Here is an 18,344-nt window from a genome sequence, read left to right on the forward strand (position 1 = left end):
TTATAATTTAAAATATATATATATATTATTGAAGATATTAAATATATTCAAACATACTTATATAATTGTAATTAATATTAAAATTATTTTTTAATTTTCATATTCATTATTTTAATTATTTTTATTATTTGTATATATTTCTTCTTTTTATTTTATAATTAATAAATTATATTTAATTATAAATATAAAAAAAATTATTTATAATAATTTAAAAATTTGTTTTATAAAATAATTTTAATTTATATTCTTCTTAAATTTAAATATAGTATTTGTATTCATTTATTTTGTGCCATTAATCATAATTACAAATTTCTCATTCAATTTATATATGATATACTTCATATATAATAAATTATTTTTATTTATTTGTTTTTTTACTTAATTATATTAAATAAAAAATTATAATTGGCACAAATATAATAAAAAAATATATTTTATGTAAATATACGCAATTAAAGAAAATGTTTCATTGTTAAGATTATAAAATTAAATTTTTATATATCAATTATTATATAAAATAGTTTAATGCGTATTCCAAGCAATGGATACTCATATTATCCGAATAAAACTAATATTCTTAGTTTTAGTAATAATATTTAAGATAATATTAAATAATTACTAATTTGGATATAAATTACATTCTTATTTAAAAAATATTTCTTAAATATTTTTTGTTTATTATGTTAAATTCCTGTTTATCTAGTTTTGTAAACAATTTTTACATTTTGAAAGTTAAATAAGTCAGGTACTTATTCAGGTAACAAATATTACTTTACACTTTTGTATTATATATCCGGATAGTATGAATATCTAAATATGAATGAATACTCGTATTAGTCCGCTTATGCTAGCTTGAAAGCACGCATAGAAAATATAAAATATTGTGATACAAAAAATATTTTTAACTATTAGTATTAGAAAAGAAATTAACAGAACATTAATTAATACAATTTTATGGAAATATTTTGACAATAATTATATTTAGTAGTAACTTTCATAATATTATATCTTATTTTTTTATATATCTTTCCGTTGACACATTTTACAAAAAATATTTTGAGTAATTCTAACCTCTAAAATAATTTTGAATAATTATATTCAGATAATCGAATTAAAAATCGAATTGATAAATTATTAAGATAATTGCACAAATGATTAATAATTTAATATTTCATTTTTTTATAACAAATAATGAGCAAAAATACAAAAGAAGCAAGTTATAAATATCAACAATTAGGAAACTTGATGTTTTCTAATTGCCTCCTATGAATATTATATATCTAACATAAAAATTTTTAATTCATTTATAGTATCATTCTATTAGCAATATTTACTAAAAGATACGCGCTTGATTTTTAGTTAATAATGGATTTTTAGTCAATAAACTTATTATACTTTACGTTAATTTCAGTCTGATCGTTCTGACTTGCTTGTATACTGTAAAACGATCTTATAACATAATTGTCAATCTTCTTATCGCGATAATTGTCGATTGAACCATTTGAGTGCAAAACTATTTTATATGTATTTAAAGTTAAAATTTTAAATAGAAAAGAGAGTTTTAGGAAATAGGATTGAAGGATTTAAGATAGAAAAAAATGTTGCCTTTATTTTTTAACACTATTTAAAAAGTTTATTAATTGATACTGATCAAATAACAGTGAATCACGAACAATTTTGTCAATAAAAAGACAACTGCCGGACGTGCGATATTGCTTAATTGCATTCAACAATTGTTTTATATTGGTAGAAATATGAGAAGCATATCGTGCTTTTCGTATTTTTGTCCAAGTATCGAGGAATGCAATCATGATTCTTTGCACTCAAATGGTCAAGCATTCTACCATTGACAAATTTCGTCCATGTATTTTAACTCTCTGCGATTTAATCCATTTTTTATCGCAATTCATTGCAAAACAATTTTATGTTATGAGACGAACTATCGGCAGCGTGAATTTCGGATGAAATTAATTTCTAGAAGTTTTACAAAAATACAATTGATTGATATGCGCGCATTTGCAAAGAGCTAAAATGGACAAACTTTTGTCTTACAGGAAAAAATATAAAATATTAATTGATTATTGTGACGGTATGTATTATAAAGATATACATATTTTATTTCCTTATTTTCTTGCGCATTTATTAAAACGAAATGCATTGCTATAGCATAATTGTTTTCCATTAAATTTCCTTGATATCAAAATTTTAAATAACAGATAGATAGATAATTGCAATAGATTCAAATTATTATTTCATAGCTTTTAGTTCTTATTCCAGATAATTATTTTATTTTTTCCATTGCTTTCCCTATTCGTCATGTTTTTTTAATTTGAATTAGATTAAATTGCGTATTTTATTATACTTAATTTTATTTTACAAATCAAATATCATGTGTAATTTTCTCAAAATTATTATTTATACATCTAATATTTCGAATTAATATATTTGTCTGAACATAAGCGTGTATTAATTGTAACGATAAATTAATTCATCTAATAGGAAATAGGGAAAACACATTATATTGGAAATGTATTAATTTAATGGATTGAATCGTTATTTGAATTGATGAATATTCTGAAATATTAGAAATTATTCGAATATCGGATGAAATGATATTGATGCGATTAAGTACCAGTATGAGTGAAGCATTATATAAAACAAAAAATATATTTAATAAATATCCATGAATGAATTAGAAATACAACATTGGATATATGATGGAATCAAACAACGACAATAATAACGTATTTATTGAATATGTATGATATATATTAAATTTATTTTATGTATTTTTACTGGGAATTATTATTCATGGTAGAGTATTAAGATTAGTATCTTTTTTTTAATTAGAAAAATATTTTTTTACATTTTTGTTTGATAATAATTATATTTCGAATTAAAATATAAAAATTTTTTAAAATTTATATTGCATTAATATTTATCATAAATCGATTAAATATCTTATAATAACATAAAAATAATTGAAATCGTTCTTTTTTAGGAACAAAGATATTGAATATTACTATACTTTAATAAGTAATCTTTTTAAACAATTCGTTGTTTTATAACAAAATAATACTACGTATTATTGTCGTATGTTGATTAAATAAATCAACGTTTCCCAATCTATAAATTTTACAGATATTTTGCAAAAAGTTCTGTTTTATAGAAATGTTCTTATTTTCTTTTTATTTTCTTTTTCTTAAGTCAATTTTTAATAATCGTTTTCTTTATATTATATACATTTTCTTTTAAACAATTTTATTCTATACTATTATATCTATATATATCTTTATATGTTTTAGAACGAACAAAATATAATATCTTCATGATCATAATTATTATTACAATAGCGAGAGAATCACATACACCAAATATTATCATATTTTATTAAGTTAATTGAAAATGATTGGGAAACGTTGCATAGAAGAAAGTATTATTGAAGTATATTCCCTGTTCAGCATCGATCGTCAGACATCATTATACTGATTGTCTGTATTATTTGAGACCATTCAAAGTCTATGTATGTTACGACGAAAACGACAAATTTCATATTTTTTTTATATCTGTATGCATCCATATTATTACCAAAATATGTTGTATGTTGTATGTCATGCAATTTAAATACATAAGTACGGCAGGAAAGAGTACATGTTGCGTATGAGGTTAAACGCGTAGTGAACGCGAAATGAGTGAATTTGAGCGTATCATTGCGCATGCGTTGTTAAGACACGTGATGGAGGGATTACTATATTTTATGCAGAGAGAGAGAGAGAGAGAGAGAGAGAGAGAGAGAGGCAGGGAGGGAGTGATTAACAAATAAATATAATTAAACGCACATCGCGCGCCAGAGCGTGCACGTATTAAACCTAATTTCTAACAAATCGATATCGTTTTTATAAAACAATTAAAATGAAACATTTGTACTTTAGCAGTATAGAGCAGTCGTTTTGTCGTACTTATTTATCTTAATATCATTATCGTCGTTTATATTATTTTATACATATATATGTAATATTATATTTTTTTTGCTTTTAAAGAACAATTCCCGCCTCACTTGGCACGCCATCATCCATCGTTATCATTATATTAATCACTTCGATATATTGTATATATTGATTGTTTTATAAATCATAAATCAATGAAAAAAAAATTGAGGATCTTATATTGAATATAAAATGAATATGAGTGATTTAACCAATATACAATATATACATATTATTGAGAAGATATTTTTTAATTTATCATCTTTAGATTATTATCTGTTTTGTTAGAAATTCTGTAATATTAATTTCAAAAATATATTTATTTTAGAATCATAAGTAATATTTAGTTTTTGTTTCATGATTTATAAAACATTCAATATAAATATAATATGCAGTCAATATCTCGCCTATATAAAAAAGAAGAATATGTATAATATATGTGATACAGCGTACGCAAGATGTACGCTTGAGCACAACTTATCTATAAATATACAATCATAGAATCAATATCAAACAAAATCATGATTATTGCAGAGTCCTGTTTTACGGGCGGAATATACTATATATATTTATAATATATATACATAGCATATATATACAATATACGCTATATATATTTTTATCTCTTAAAAAAAATTAAAAGAACCGCCATTTTTTTTGTTTGTAGCGTTTCCCAATATTTATATGCAAAATACGAAACAAATTCATAACTTGGCGCAACGCTCACGTAAATATGAGTATCAATGATATCAAAATAATAAAATAATAATAATAACCATATTGAATACGATTAGTTCGAATAATATTAATAATAATGGTACAATGATTACGTAACGATTCCCACAGTATATGTACAAATATTATAGCACCATGACCGAAATCTCAAGGTTAAAAAATAGCATTATACGAGATTAAAGTAGATGAAACGAAAATGGGAATGGGATTAAGAGTAAAAGGAAAAGTGTAAAAGGGAAAAAGTGATCTTGCGCTTCGGTCGGAACACGAGATGAAGGGAAGAAGAAAAGGGATGTTATATTTTAGCTTAAATGATATAACTTCATAATTATCATTCTTATTGTTTTGATTATGCCAGTCAATCACTTTCCTATTCAATCTTACTAAAATAGTTGAGCGAATTAGGAAAGAAAATACAAGATACAAGAATGAATGAGCATGTGGACTTATTTTTCACGTAGGAATATAGTACATTTTTAAATATTTAATGATATTGAACGATTGATGTTGAATTACTATTGCTTAACGAAGATGATTGACCTGCGCGATTCAATAATAGTTATATTATGTTAATATTGTTATTTAAGTATTTGGCCGTTTCAATTAACGTGTTCCAACATCGTTTACGAGAATATTATGTCATACGATTGCTAATAAGTCGTGGGGACTAGAAATTTTGAAAAAAACAACGAACGAACGAATCGCAATTCAAATATCACAGGAGGAAAATGTCACAACTTTTTATCTCTTTTTTTATTTTCATTGTTAGATTAATATTATTATAGATGATTAGGACAATCACTAGATTCAAATTACAGAATTTTTTCGAATATGAAAATTCTCATATATATATTTATAAAAATCAAATCATTTAATATAATATATTAATTATATGTATCAAATGATTCGATCTTTTCTTATTTTATTGAGATTTTCCTCCTTTACGTGTCTCACGACGAAGAGGATAAAATTAATTTAAAAGATATTCGAAATGACTCGCTGCATATGCTTTTTCTTCTATTACGTCTTTTGGCGCAGATCTTTTTTGGTAGATTGTAAGAGAACCAAGAGAAATATTTGGTTGTTGATTTTTATCGAAGAAATTAGAATTAGAAAAAAAAGATGTGTTGAATTGTGTACACGTATATACGTATGCTCATGTGCGTGGATGTACACATATGTATAATATAATTTCTTTGCTTTAGTAGATTGAAAAATGGCCTACCATTGTAGGTCTACGCTCGTTCGACATAATGCATTTAATAACTATTCTTCTTGCATATAGATTTATAATCTTTATATATATATTTTTTTAATATATATAGACTCATATTTATATTATATTAAACGATGATATTCCTTCTTTGTTCAATATATTAATTAGGTATGATATGTTTATTCACAACATGATGTGAGCGCTTAGAGTTGGAATTTTTCCGTCCTTCTAGTATGAAGATAGTCTTTTTTCATATTTTCTTTCATTTTTTTAATGACAGTGATATACCGACGATATATTATATTTAATTTAAGTACGACGCTAGATAAAACATTAATTTCTCTAATAGATAAACTTACATTTTTTTCATTTCTCACAATGAATATATAATATATACAGTAGCGGTTAAAAAAATTAAAAAACGATATTTTCGTATGTTTGTGTAATTATATCTTTAACGCTAGATCTTGATATTATGTTTATATGACTGATTTATAAAATTCTCATACTGATATGTAAATGTTCGTTTATTTGTAAAATTCTATTTATGAAATAGAAACTATTGGGACAAAATTTTAAAAATAATATGATTAATAATAATATTATAAAATACAAAATTTATAAATCAATTTTTACTATACATTTGTTTTTTTATTAGAATAGATAAATTATAAAGATAATATGAAAATTGAAGATACTAAATATTTAATATAGAAGTAAAAATGTATATAATACAATTATATGATATAAATTAATGTACAGATAAAAATTAATATAATTAAAAAAAAAAAAAAATATTTTATAAAATTTCAAATCTTAAAAAAATTTTAAAACAAAAATTATCAATTTATAAAAAATGTTAAATCTCAAATTCAGAAATACATATATTTGAATATAGGAAGTTATAAATAAATTTATATAGTTTTTTTAATCAAATTTCTTATTTTTTAAATAAAGTGTTGTGTTCTTTAAATAAAATATATTTTTTCTCATTCTTATATGTATGTTATGCTATAATTATTAATTTTACTTTTCAGATAATCTATATTTTCATATATTGATTCTTTTTATAAAATATAATTTCTCCTTAATAAATTATAGTATTTTGTAATGTATAACTCTGTAAATTTTTTTTATCCACTACTGTATATATACATATGTATATGTATATTAATTACATATTGATACACATTACATGCTAGTCATTGTCAGAGAATTATTAGTATTCAAGAGTTCGAAGATTCAAACATGCTCACTTCAGGATTTCGTTAACAATTAATAAACGATTTTCAGCCGTAGATCCATAACAAATATAATAACAATTTAACACAACAAATACACATTGGATACATAACGTTCAACTCTTTCTTTTCTCTTCATTTTTTTTTGTTACGCAAGATATTCACTAAAAATCTCATATCGATAATTTGAGAAATTTTAACAAAAAAACAACTTTATTTATTATTTTTAATTTTCGCGGAACACCCTGAAGCGATGCAACAATATCTATAAAGATAATTCACTATACTACTTGTCAAGTAATAAAAATAGAGATTGCATAGATTGAGATTCGTAGCGGATGCATCTAAAGAGATACGTCCTATAAAGATTTCCTTTTGAGCTTTTATATAGCGTGAAACTTTTTAATTTGTATATGTATATAAGTGTGAAGTATCAGTTTTGTACGCGCATGCATTTGTCCATATTTTAGCTACAAAGGACGTGTATCTTTTGCATGTACGTTACAAGCATATTTATTTATTTATTTTTTTGTGATCGCATAAACGTGCAGCTATCTGTTGAATCACTTTAAAGACGGAAACAGTATTTCTGAATGGATTGTATGAAAAAAATACGATATTATATTTTCGATATGTTTAAGTTCAATGTTGCATTATATATATATATGTAGTATTTGTGAAATTTCGATCAGTTTTCGACAGATCGCTGCACACTATTTATTCGTTTTTTTAAACACTCGTACAATTTTTATTTAATCGAGATTTTGAAAGATTCGCTTGAAAATTATTTTATTGGATAAATCGTAATAATAAACGTGCCTGTAAATTGATCACGATTTTGTGCTATTTTTACGACGCGACGCGTATTTGATCACTACATCGCATTATTGCAATCAACGATATGCGCGAAATCTGCATGATACGAAACTTGATTCCCTTCCTTACCGGCTGAGTATTTAAATGCTTTCGTTGGAACAGTGATATTGTACACATAGTAAATGATACAAATTTCTTCCGTTTTATTTGAAACTTAGTTTGCACTCTTTATTTACCATTGCACAATTTAGAACAATGGAAGGAGGACTTGCCTTTTATAATTATTTTAAAGAAAGTATTTTCTCTCTAAATCTAGTAACTTTTTAAAAGTTATCCATTCATATATATTTCCTCCAATACATCATTATCGATCGATTCAATCGTCGATTATCTGCATTGTAAAAATCATTCCCTGTCGATCGAATAAACTTTCTCTTTTTCTTATATCATCTCAAGAGTGTTTCGATTAGCAATCTATATCTTTCACCTCGAAACGATTCATCTTCCTGTATGTTAATAAGCGAAAAGCACACGATGTTGATAATGGCGAAATTAAAACACGATATCGTGCTTAATCGCAACAATTCTTCTTTTTCAAACAAACCGAGCGTCCTCTTGTCATCGTACTGTTGTGCATCACTGCCATCGAGTGGAAATAAATCGTTCTCGAGGTCCGAGCTGCGTTTGTGCGATGAACGCCGGCAATTAAAAAGATTCTTCCGGCAGGGCCGTTTCTCGTCGAATTAACTCGATGTACTCTGAAACATTCTTCAAAGGCAATCTTATCACTAAAATTCTTATCCTCTTATGTTATCAGATTGAATTGCAAATCATAGTAGAGCAAATAGATGAAAGTGGAAACATGGATTTATGAAGCGCAAAAAAATTATATAATCACCTCTTCACTGAAGATCTTCTTCACACTTGGGAATGTCGAATATCTCGGCAAACAAGGGTGGTAATTTGAGCTTGGTCCAGTTCCTTCTGAACCAATCGAGAAGATTCGCATGTCTGGCACCCAAGGCCCTTAATTCTGGTATCCTTTGTGAAACGCTCGAGACAGCGGAACACCCGCCCGCGGAGGTAGCCTCACCGGAAACTGTATGGTTCCTTAATGCTTGCACCTTCAATGCCTCCAGAAGGCGATCCTGAAGCCTCTGTACCGCTTTCACATCATTCAGGCCTGGCCTTTCGCTCAGAAGAACGGCACCAGAGAAAAGTCCCAACTCGGTATCCGACAGTTGGTGAGCGTTTAAGGCCGATGTAAATTGCATCAAAGCAGACACAAAATCTGGCTGTTTTGTTTCATATCGATCAATTAATGGATTTCATTTTGTTATGATTAAAAATTTATTAAAAAGATTTTATATTATAATTAATATAATTAAAGCTTTGAAAGTTTCATTCGGATTGTTATGCGAAAATAAAAAATAAATAAATAAAATTTTGTAATGGGTATTAAAATAAAAAATAATTATATATTATTAGAATTTCGTAAAAAGCATGGATAATTAATAATATGAATTTAATATGAAAAAGAGTATCGAAAAGTTTCCAATAATACTTGACTTATATTAATATGAGATTTAATTCCATTTCGATTTGAAATTTATTGTTAAATACTGTTCTTTAAATAATTTATACAGAAATAAAATAATGTATGTACAGTTTTTTTCACGTCCAGTTATCATTAATTGTAATGATGGAAAATGATAAGTGATAACTAATTCTTACCTCGTACATCAATTCCATTTGTTGCCTAGTGATATAAGTACCATCCTCGAATGTCATCGAACTGTCGGTAGTCATCTTTGAAATATGGCTTAGCCAGACCTCAAAGAAACCAACCTTAATCAGGATTAGTTGATCATCCTGCGAAAGATCGCAAAATCCTGGCACCTTTTTGGCAAACTCCACCACCCTTTGAACCGACGGCGTTATCCTGGTGGCAAATTGTTGCCAAAGCCAGATCCTTTGCGATTCAACTGTTTCTGCTGTCGAGGATGCCGCTTCTGGATCCTCTGGGCTGGCGGGCTGCGAAGAAGTACTCGCCTAATCAGCAGGATTATAAAAGAAACAGGCGTTGCTGCCAGTTCCAATTCCATTGTGTCATTCTAATGTTAACCAAATAATTAGAAGCGGATACGACAACGACTGATACTTCTTACTAAAGTGAGCTTTAAAAACAGACCAAAATATTTTTATCCAATGTTTTGTTATATTTATTTAACATATTATCTTGAAATTCTTTTGTATAAATAACTTGTTCACTTGATTTATATTAAAATTCTATATCTTTGGAATTCTATATTTTTATAAAAATTAATACAAAAGTTTAACGAAAATCGTATCACAACATTTCCATTAATCAGTTCGATAAAATAATAGTTCAAAAAAAAAAAAAAAAAGAAAAAATTAACTTTAAAGTAATAATCTATCATAATGTTGCAACAAACTTTCATCATCGTATTTTCTATCACTCGTTATAATCGATAAAATTATATCACGGTAAACGTAATTTCCAATAATTTCTCTACGAATCGTATCCACCGCTAATGTAACCGTGCTCCTCTAATTTTGCTATCGAATTTCCAGTAAACTCACCGGTATTATCATCGGTTTCCGGACGATACTCCTCGTTGATTCCTCGGTGAAACCGCAGTGAGCGTGGTGCGCCTGAGAAACTTGAAGTATCACATCGTAAACCGCCAACTGTTTCACATCCGCGTCTGATTGATCCGCCTCCACCACTGCAGCCGGTGGTACACACGGTATGGCGTTTTGAGCTTGGCTGTTGTTGTTATTGTTCTGGCTGCTGGTGTTGTTGTTGTTGTTGTTGTTGTTATTGTTAGTGGTGTTGTTATTGTTATTGTTTCCACCAGTTGGGGAGGTGAGCTGCTGTACACCGGTGGTGGTGGTCGTTGTCGTGGTGGTCGGTACCGTGTCTTCGGGGCCACGTTCCCTCGAACGTTTCGGCACCCTGCCGTATCTAACGGCTGGAACGAAGAAAAAGGAACGGAGTTTAATTGCTATTCGTATCGTCGAAGTGTTGTTGTATCATTCGTCGTATTAGAATAAGTAATCGTTCCTTGAAAGGATGCTTTTAAGGGTGGATAAATTGTTTCTATATTGATTTCTAAAGGACTTTAAAATGAAATTGTCGAACTTTTACACAGAAATTTTAAAATAGATATCAGTATTGATTTTCAAAGGCACTGGGTTTAGAGTGTAGAATGTAATCGTTAATATTTTAGACGGATTTTAAAATACCATTATTGACTTTTTTAAAGATGGTAGACTTTTTTTTAGATGATCATTGATTTTTATCTCATTTAAACTCGGAATTAATTAATTTTAAAAAGGAAAAAACAATGAATAATCTTAATATTGTGAAATGAACTATTTCGTAGATTTCAAATTAACAATTTGAAATTAAAGTTTAAAAAATAAAATAAAATAAATAAATTGAGTTAAATGAAGGGACCAGATTGTGAAGTAAAAATAGGATGTTTGGCATTTTATTCTGGAAGCGTTGAATTAAGGGCAACGTTGATTACCGTATGCATTAGAAGTTTTCATCTCCTGTATTCATTAATCACTTGAAGTTTGAAACACTTCCAAAGTAGTTTCGAATAAATTTCCGATCTTCTTCGTTACATTTTACAGATAGATTACAAAACACATGAATGATTAAATGAAGATTTATTTCGTAGTAAAATTAATAATAAAATTATACGAATAATGAAATTTTCTAATCAGTGGAAAAAATATATAAAACTGATATTTCGTTTTAATTAACTGACGTATCGTTTAAAAAAAGTTACGTGTAATAGAAATTTTGTTTGAGAAAATCATTTCGTATTAATTCAATATTTCTATATTTTGCACTAATTTATGTTGTTCATTCTAACATCTTTATTTACGAAAGATTAATATTTTACACGATACTCGAGAGAATTACTCTAGACAACAGAGGATGCAGAGGTTTCAGGCCAGCTTTACCCCGGTTACATCCGCTTCTTAAGCGGATCACAAGACTAACAGGGGCTTATTACGATTTTCCCGACAATACGAGCGGGAAGTACGGACGGTTTCCTATTATACACCGCCGCATATTGCACGATGGAACTTTGACATTTAATTATGTACGCAACTTCGTTTCAGTTTACTTTAACCGCTCGGCGAACGCCAGAAATTCCGAAAACTGAAAGACTCGTTGGTTATTGCCACTAGATACGTAAAAGAGTTTTGTTTGGTTGCAAATAAATTTCAAAATCTAAGCAAAATTTAACTTTTATAACGAAGAAATCAACGAACTTGGAAAATTTTGCTCGATCCATTTATTTAATCTTTTTGAAAGTAATTAAAAATTATTACATGAAAATTTAAATTATATTAATTTATTGCATTAATTTTGTAACAAAATTATTAAATCTCAATTGATATTAGTTTGCATTAAATCATTTAATTTTTAGATAATTTTTAATTAATGAAAAATAAAATGACATAATTGAAAATTGAAAATTTTAATCTTACGTTATACATTAGCTTAATAACATTAATATTAAGGATTTGAGAGTTAATGAATAAATGAAAATTTTAAAAATATGATATACATAATTGTGAGTACATAAAAAAATGATCCTCGTGCAATTCTTTAATAATTTATATCTGCTATTGTATTTAAATTAGGTTTGTTTTTAATAAATTCTTTATATTTAATAAATATAGATGAGATAAATTAATAAATATAAAATAAAATTTCTACTCAATTAAACTATCCATATAATTGATTAGATTTCATTATCATATCTCTTGAATTTAATTGAAATTTATATGTTATGTAGCTCGTATAAATGAATATTTGTTAACTGTTTAAATACGCATATTATATTATTATATGCAAAACATTGATGAATTTGTAGTATACTATATATAATATACTACAAATTTGTATAAATATGTATGTATATATATAATTATTTGTATAAACAATGATATTTCAAATTAATTATAGATATATATTAATAATCATAACTAATATAATAACAATTTATTATTTTATTGAAATTACCTTTAAAATTACATTCTGTTATTATTTTGTGAAATATTGAAGACACGATAAAAATCAATTAAAGAGAGATAGAAAAATAAAATTACATTTATAAATTATATTGTGAATTATATCTTTTGAAATCTTTCAAATATTTTTATTTGTAACATATTTTACGCTATTGATGACTTAACAGAAAATATAATGTATAATTGATTACTTACAATCCCTGGACATGCCGACAGCTAGGCACTTCTTGAATCTGCAGTACTGACAGCGGTTCCGACTTATTCTGATGACCAAACAGTTGCCGTCCTTCAGGCACCTGTATTCTATTTGCTTTTGAATGCTTCTCCTAAAGAAACCCTGAAATGAAAGAAAAAACTTAGCATCAAAATATATTTTGCAATATTTAAAACATATTCTAAAAATTTTTTGATTCGATATTACTGTCTTGCAAATAAATAATTGATTAAAAATTGAACTGGAATAGATAATCCAATATAATAATAGAGATTTCATATCAATTTTTTTTTTTTTTACTATTTTTAGTTTGAATTCTATATTTCAGATATAATAAGATATAATATATATACATTTATAAGACAATATATACATATAAATATTGTGAATATTAAGTTTTTAATTAATAAAATCTATTCATTTGATCATTTTCAGCATCATTTATAATACAAATTCACTCATTTTTATCTAGCATAGATAAGATTTAAATTATTAACTTTTACTTTTACTTTATTAATCTCTTTTATAAAAATTATAATAAAAACAATCCATCAAAATAAAATAGCCATAACAAAAACATAAGGAATGCAATAAAATGACCAAATAATAAAGAAAATATCTTCACAATACAAAAGTAATCTTTAAAACATTTCCCAAGTGGCCATCTTTTATTTTTATATCAGTCCGCATCGTATAACATAGGCACCCGAATCGTTCAAAACGAATAGGATTTACCAACGTATTGCTTGAGACAGAGAAATCGCGAACGTTCAATTTTCAACCATAACGTTTTTCGGATTTCTTGAGGCAATATCGCGCGATGAAAAGGGATTTCTCTTTTCCCCAAGAAGACGAAAGAGAAGCTACGAGCAAAAGAGACCGATGAATCGAGCTATTCGATGGTCAAATGGTCTTTCATGTAAACTTCGTAATCGCTTTGAACTTTCTACCACGTATCACCAAGCGTTAATATTTGTCAGCAATTTTTCTTCTTTCCTTCTTTTGATCATGTTTAAAGACGATTACATGTCGATAATAGAATCATCATAATTGAAATTATCATATTTAATACTTATTACGCGATTATTTAAAAGAAGAAAACAGCGACGAAAGTAAATCGAAATAGAAAATGAAATATCGAATTAAAATTGTTCAATGTTAAAATCAATTATTATCATGCTAAGTTTATTACATATTTTACATATAAAATTGTATATATTTAATAATTTCGATAATTTCAATAAATTCGAAGTTTGTTGCAATGTAATCGAAAGAAAAGTCATTAACCTAACCTAATTACAATTTTTTTTTTTAATCGTTTACACATTTCTTAATATAAATTTCACTTACCTTTGTTACTAATTATTTTCAATTATCATGGTAAGAAATGTTTATCACATACTATATACATAAACTCGTTAAAACGATATTCGATAATCTCGAATGAAAGTTTATTGCAATGTGATCGAAAGAAAACTCACTAACCTAACATAATCCTGATTTCACAATTGCTTTTTATTTATTTACAAATCTTGATAGAAATTTCACCTATTAAATATCTTATTTGAAACACGTATTTTAACATGTATTTTATATATGAAATTATTAGAATCATATTCGATAATTTTGAATAAAAGTTTGTTGCAATGAGATCGAAAGAAAACTTCACGAGACATGGGATAGCATCGATTTAACTTTCAAGGATACCGAATGCTAGCACGATCGCCGATTAATTCTCTCAGGTCTCAGTCTGGATTTAGGGATCGTAAAAATGTCGTTCGCGGAGAGAAACGATAGGGAAAAAACGAGCTTTCTAAAACGCCAAGATAGTCCCGTACAGCCATTACTGGCGCCACTTCTACTGACTCGACGTCCTTCGTTGATTTATGAGAATCGATCCGTTTATCGCCTTTATGTAAACGCTCGGCAAATAAAACGTTTGAACAGTCGCAACACGGAAATATAACGCGAATTTATCCTATGCTAATTTATCGGATGCTATTAATCGTGTGCTTCCGAATTGAAGACAGTATATAATATATTATCTTTGTGCTAAATATATTGATATAGTTATTTTTTTAAAAGTGTGAATAGCAGGTTAGTTCCTAACCTACTTTTCAGAATCATGGATTACTTTTGATTGTAAGAAAGGTTTGCAAAACAGTAAAGTGACTAAAATAATAACAATAGAAATATAAATAACAGGTATGTATATTATTGTTTAGAAAATTTTAGAATATTTATTATTTTTGCTTTAATGTTAACTATATTGGCCTATTTTAAAAGTATTTATTTAAATTGTATCGCAAAAATAAAAAAATGATAGATATATTCATCATATATAGCTATTAAAATTGAAAAAACTCTATTTATTATAATAAAATTATAGTTAATATAAAATTAACTTCAATTAATTGAACCTAAATATATTTACTTATCTGTGATCTACTATTATGGATATTGAATTCAATTAATATTAATTTTCATTATATAAGTTTCATGTAAAATAATGGAATTCTATTGTAATAGATTAATTGATATTCAATCTACATTCAATTATCTAAATTCAATTCAGAAAATCAGTCTATGAAGTATTAATTAATGCTATGATTAAATATTGTATATTTTTATCTATTGTCAAATAATTATTAAATTATTGAAATATGGTTGTCTTTAATAACATGTATGGAATGTCTTTAATAACATAAATTATATATTAAAACGCGAACAATTAAATTTTTTTTCAATAAATAAGGTTCAAGTATATCGTATATATAGAATTTTCTTCATACGAAGTACATTTCTCAAAAATATTCTATAAATTCTATTATATTTTCACATCTTTTTCCTTTCAATAAGATAATTTCTTATACTTCTAAACCATAAGCCTGATCAACTTCACAACCTAATACGAGCACACAAAAGCTATTCTCGATGAAAGTACACTTACCATGTAAGTTGCCATGTAAGGTTGTATGATATCTATTCTTATCTAGTTCAGTCATTATCTATTATAACAAACCATGCATATCCTTATAAAACGACAATCCACTGACAATCGCGAAATTTTCGAAAGTTCTCTCTCGCGGAAGTGTTATCGACCACCTTTTCGCGGAGAAAGCGTAAGAGATCAGCAAGAGATCTTATAGACTTCCTAATTCTACGACTGTGCACGTGTAACGGTATTACGAGATCGGAGAAGACCGATATCCTGGACTCGGGTAACATCGGACTTCAGTTACACCAAGAGAACCTTGCGTAATTAATTTTAAGCTGAAGCCAACCCGGCCTGCAGATTCAGCCTTTGCTTTTCATTTCCGAGTCGATTACCATCCAACTGCAGTAGGATTTGAATTATGTCGGATTTTCTGCATAAAAAGTTAGTTAATTAAAGAAACTAAAAATTTTCAATTTTTTAATGGAAGTTTTTTTGATTGAGGATGAGTAGAATCGTTTGATATGTCTTTTATAACATTATTTTAAATATAAATATTATTATAAATTTAAAAATTTTTCAAATTTGAGAATATAAAATAAAAAAATAGAAATATTTGTATGATTCCAGAATATATTATTATATATTCATAGAAATTCATTCATGAATAAAATGAATTAGAACAATTTTTAGATAAATATAGATTCAAAGTTATAAATTTATTATTTTTCTGTAATTTTTACTTATAATTTTAAAAAGATTTTAAATATTCATAATTTCACGAATTTGCAAAGAAATATTTATTATATCGAATCATGCAATTTAACACTAAATTTAATTACATATTATTCTCGTTTAAAAATGTAATAAAAACATATGCATTTATCTTTTTATATTATAAAATTTTTACCGAATATTCAGTCTCGAATAATTCGAAATCAATTTCCTCATTATACATAACTTCTTTCCATTATTCGAGTAAAAAAATTCTTTCAATCAATTTCTTGAATAAAGCTACGTTTTGAAACTTTTAATAGAATGGACGAGTTCATCGAAATATTTCGTATAAATTTCCCAATCGGAGAGAAAATCACCAATTCGTGATTCCCAAAAGGAAAAAATAAGGGGGGAGAAAAAAAATTGAAATGGAATTGTGAAATCGAAACGAGTAACCGAAATTACCTTGTTGAACGACCATCGTTTTCGCGATTTCCATCCTCGAAATCGAATCGTTTCTAACTTAATAGGACGCAGATATTCCTAGGCATTGGATGAATGCATTTTCTCCACCCTCGAAGAGAAAGAAGTCGCAGGAGTATCGATCGTGCAGTAAAATTTTCAAATCGGTGTCGGCAGATATTGAATTATTTTTAGACTTTTTTTTCTTTCTTTCTTTCTTTCTTGGATTTCTCTAGGTCAATGGAGTAAGGCGTAATTTAATTTTATATTTTCTATCTTAGTTGAACATTTTTGGATTTGTCGATCTGATTTTTTTCTACAAGAATTATCCAAATGAAAAAGGATTCAAAATTACGAAACGAGTGAATGGAATTATAATGATAATGATGTTGATTCGTGTACAGAATTAGGTAAAATTTAAGAAAAAAAAATATACCAAATTCTTTAATTTCCTAAATTTTATTTATGTATATCAATGAATATCATCACACGAATGATTTTTCGAACGATGATAGAAGCGATGAATTTTAATTCTCAATAATGATCGTTTCTGATCTAAAAATGTCTAAAAGTTTGTTCTTAAAAATTGAAGAAATAGTATTTTTAAAAAAGGCGAGAAAAAGCGAAAACTCGAATCTTGAGTTGTTTGCAAAGCGTTTCGAGTTGACCGAGTTAGAATCGATTGTGACACAGTTGCAAATGAGATTTTCTTTTCTCGTTCTGAAAATATTGACCGAGTTAGCGAGGGATTTTCGTTCGTTCGTGGATGCTTTTGGTCAGAGACAATATCGAGGATCGGTATTTGGAGTGCTTGAAAAGTATGTTGAAGTTTGGAATAAATTTATTCGGTTGGATATAGGAGTCGGATATCTTTCCACTGAGTTTTTATTATCTGATATAATATAGAGATTATATAAACAAATTTAAATATAAAATTTGC

General features: G+C 26.8%; 1 protein-coding gene and 1 long non-coding RNA gene across 4 annotated transcripts in view; one reads left to right on the plus strand and one right to left on the minus strand.

The window, feature by feature from the left end:
* Positions 1-6,566: 6,566 nt before the first annotated feature.
* The window catches only part of Eip78C (Ecdysone-induced protein 78C), a 114,752-nt gene continuing 102,974 nt past the window's right edge, over positions 6,567-18,344 (minus strand). For 2 of the 3 annotated variants that reach the window (XM_012486961.3, XM_086910818.1), the window contains 5 exons: positions 13,272-13,413; positions 10,599-10,990; positions 9,729-10,046; positions 8,893-9,289; positions 6,567-8,762 (listed from right to left, as the gene is read on the minus strand). In XM_012486961.3, the coding sequence (XP_012342415.3) occupies positions 8,897-9,289; positions 9,729-10,046; positions 10,599-10,990; positions 13,272-13,413 (1,245 nt within the window). In that variant the 3' untranslated portion in view covers positions 6,567-8,762; positions 8,893-8,896. The remainder of the gene's footprint in view (positions 8,763-8,892; positions 9,290-9,728; positions 10,047-10,598; positions 10,991-13,271; positions 13,414-18,344) is intronic. The other variant, XM_086910819.1, reaches the window with a different exon arrangement.
* Positions 15,198-18,344, plus strand: part of LOC116414461 (uncharacterized) — a 35,388-nt gene continuing 32,241 nt past the window's right edge. The window contains exon 1 of the long non-coding RNA XR_015292773.1: positions 15,198-15,495. This is a non-coding gene — a long non-coding RNA (uncharacterized LOC116414461). The remainder of the gene's footprint in view (positions 15,496-18,344) is intronic.

This window comes from Apis florea, unplaced genomic scaffold (assembly GCF_048593485.1).
Source record: "Apis florea isolate Af1SG1 unplaced genomic scaffold, ASM4859348v1 contig_3203_pilon, whole genome shotgun sequence".
Classification (NCBI taxonomy): Eukaryota; Metazoa; Arthropoda; class Insecta; order Hymenoptera; family Apidae; genus Apis; species Apis florea.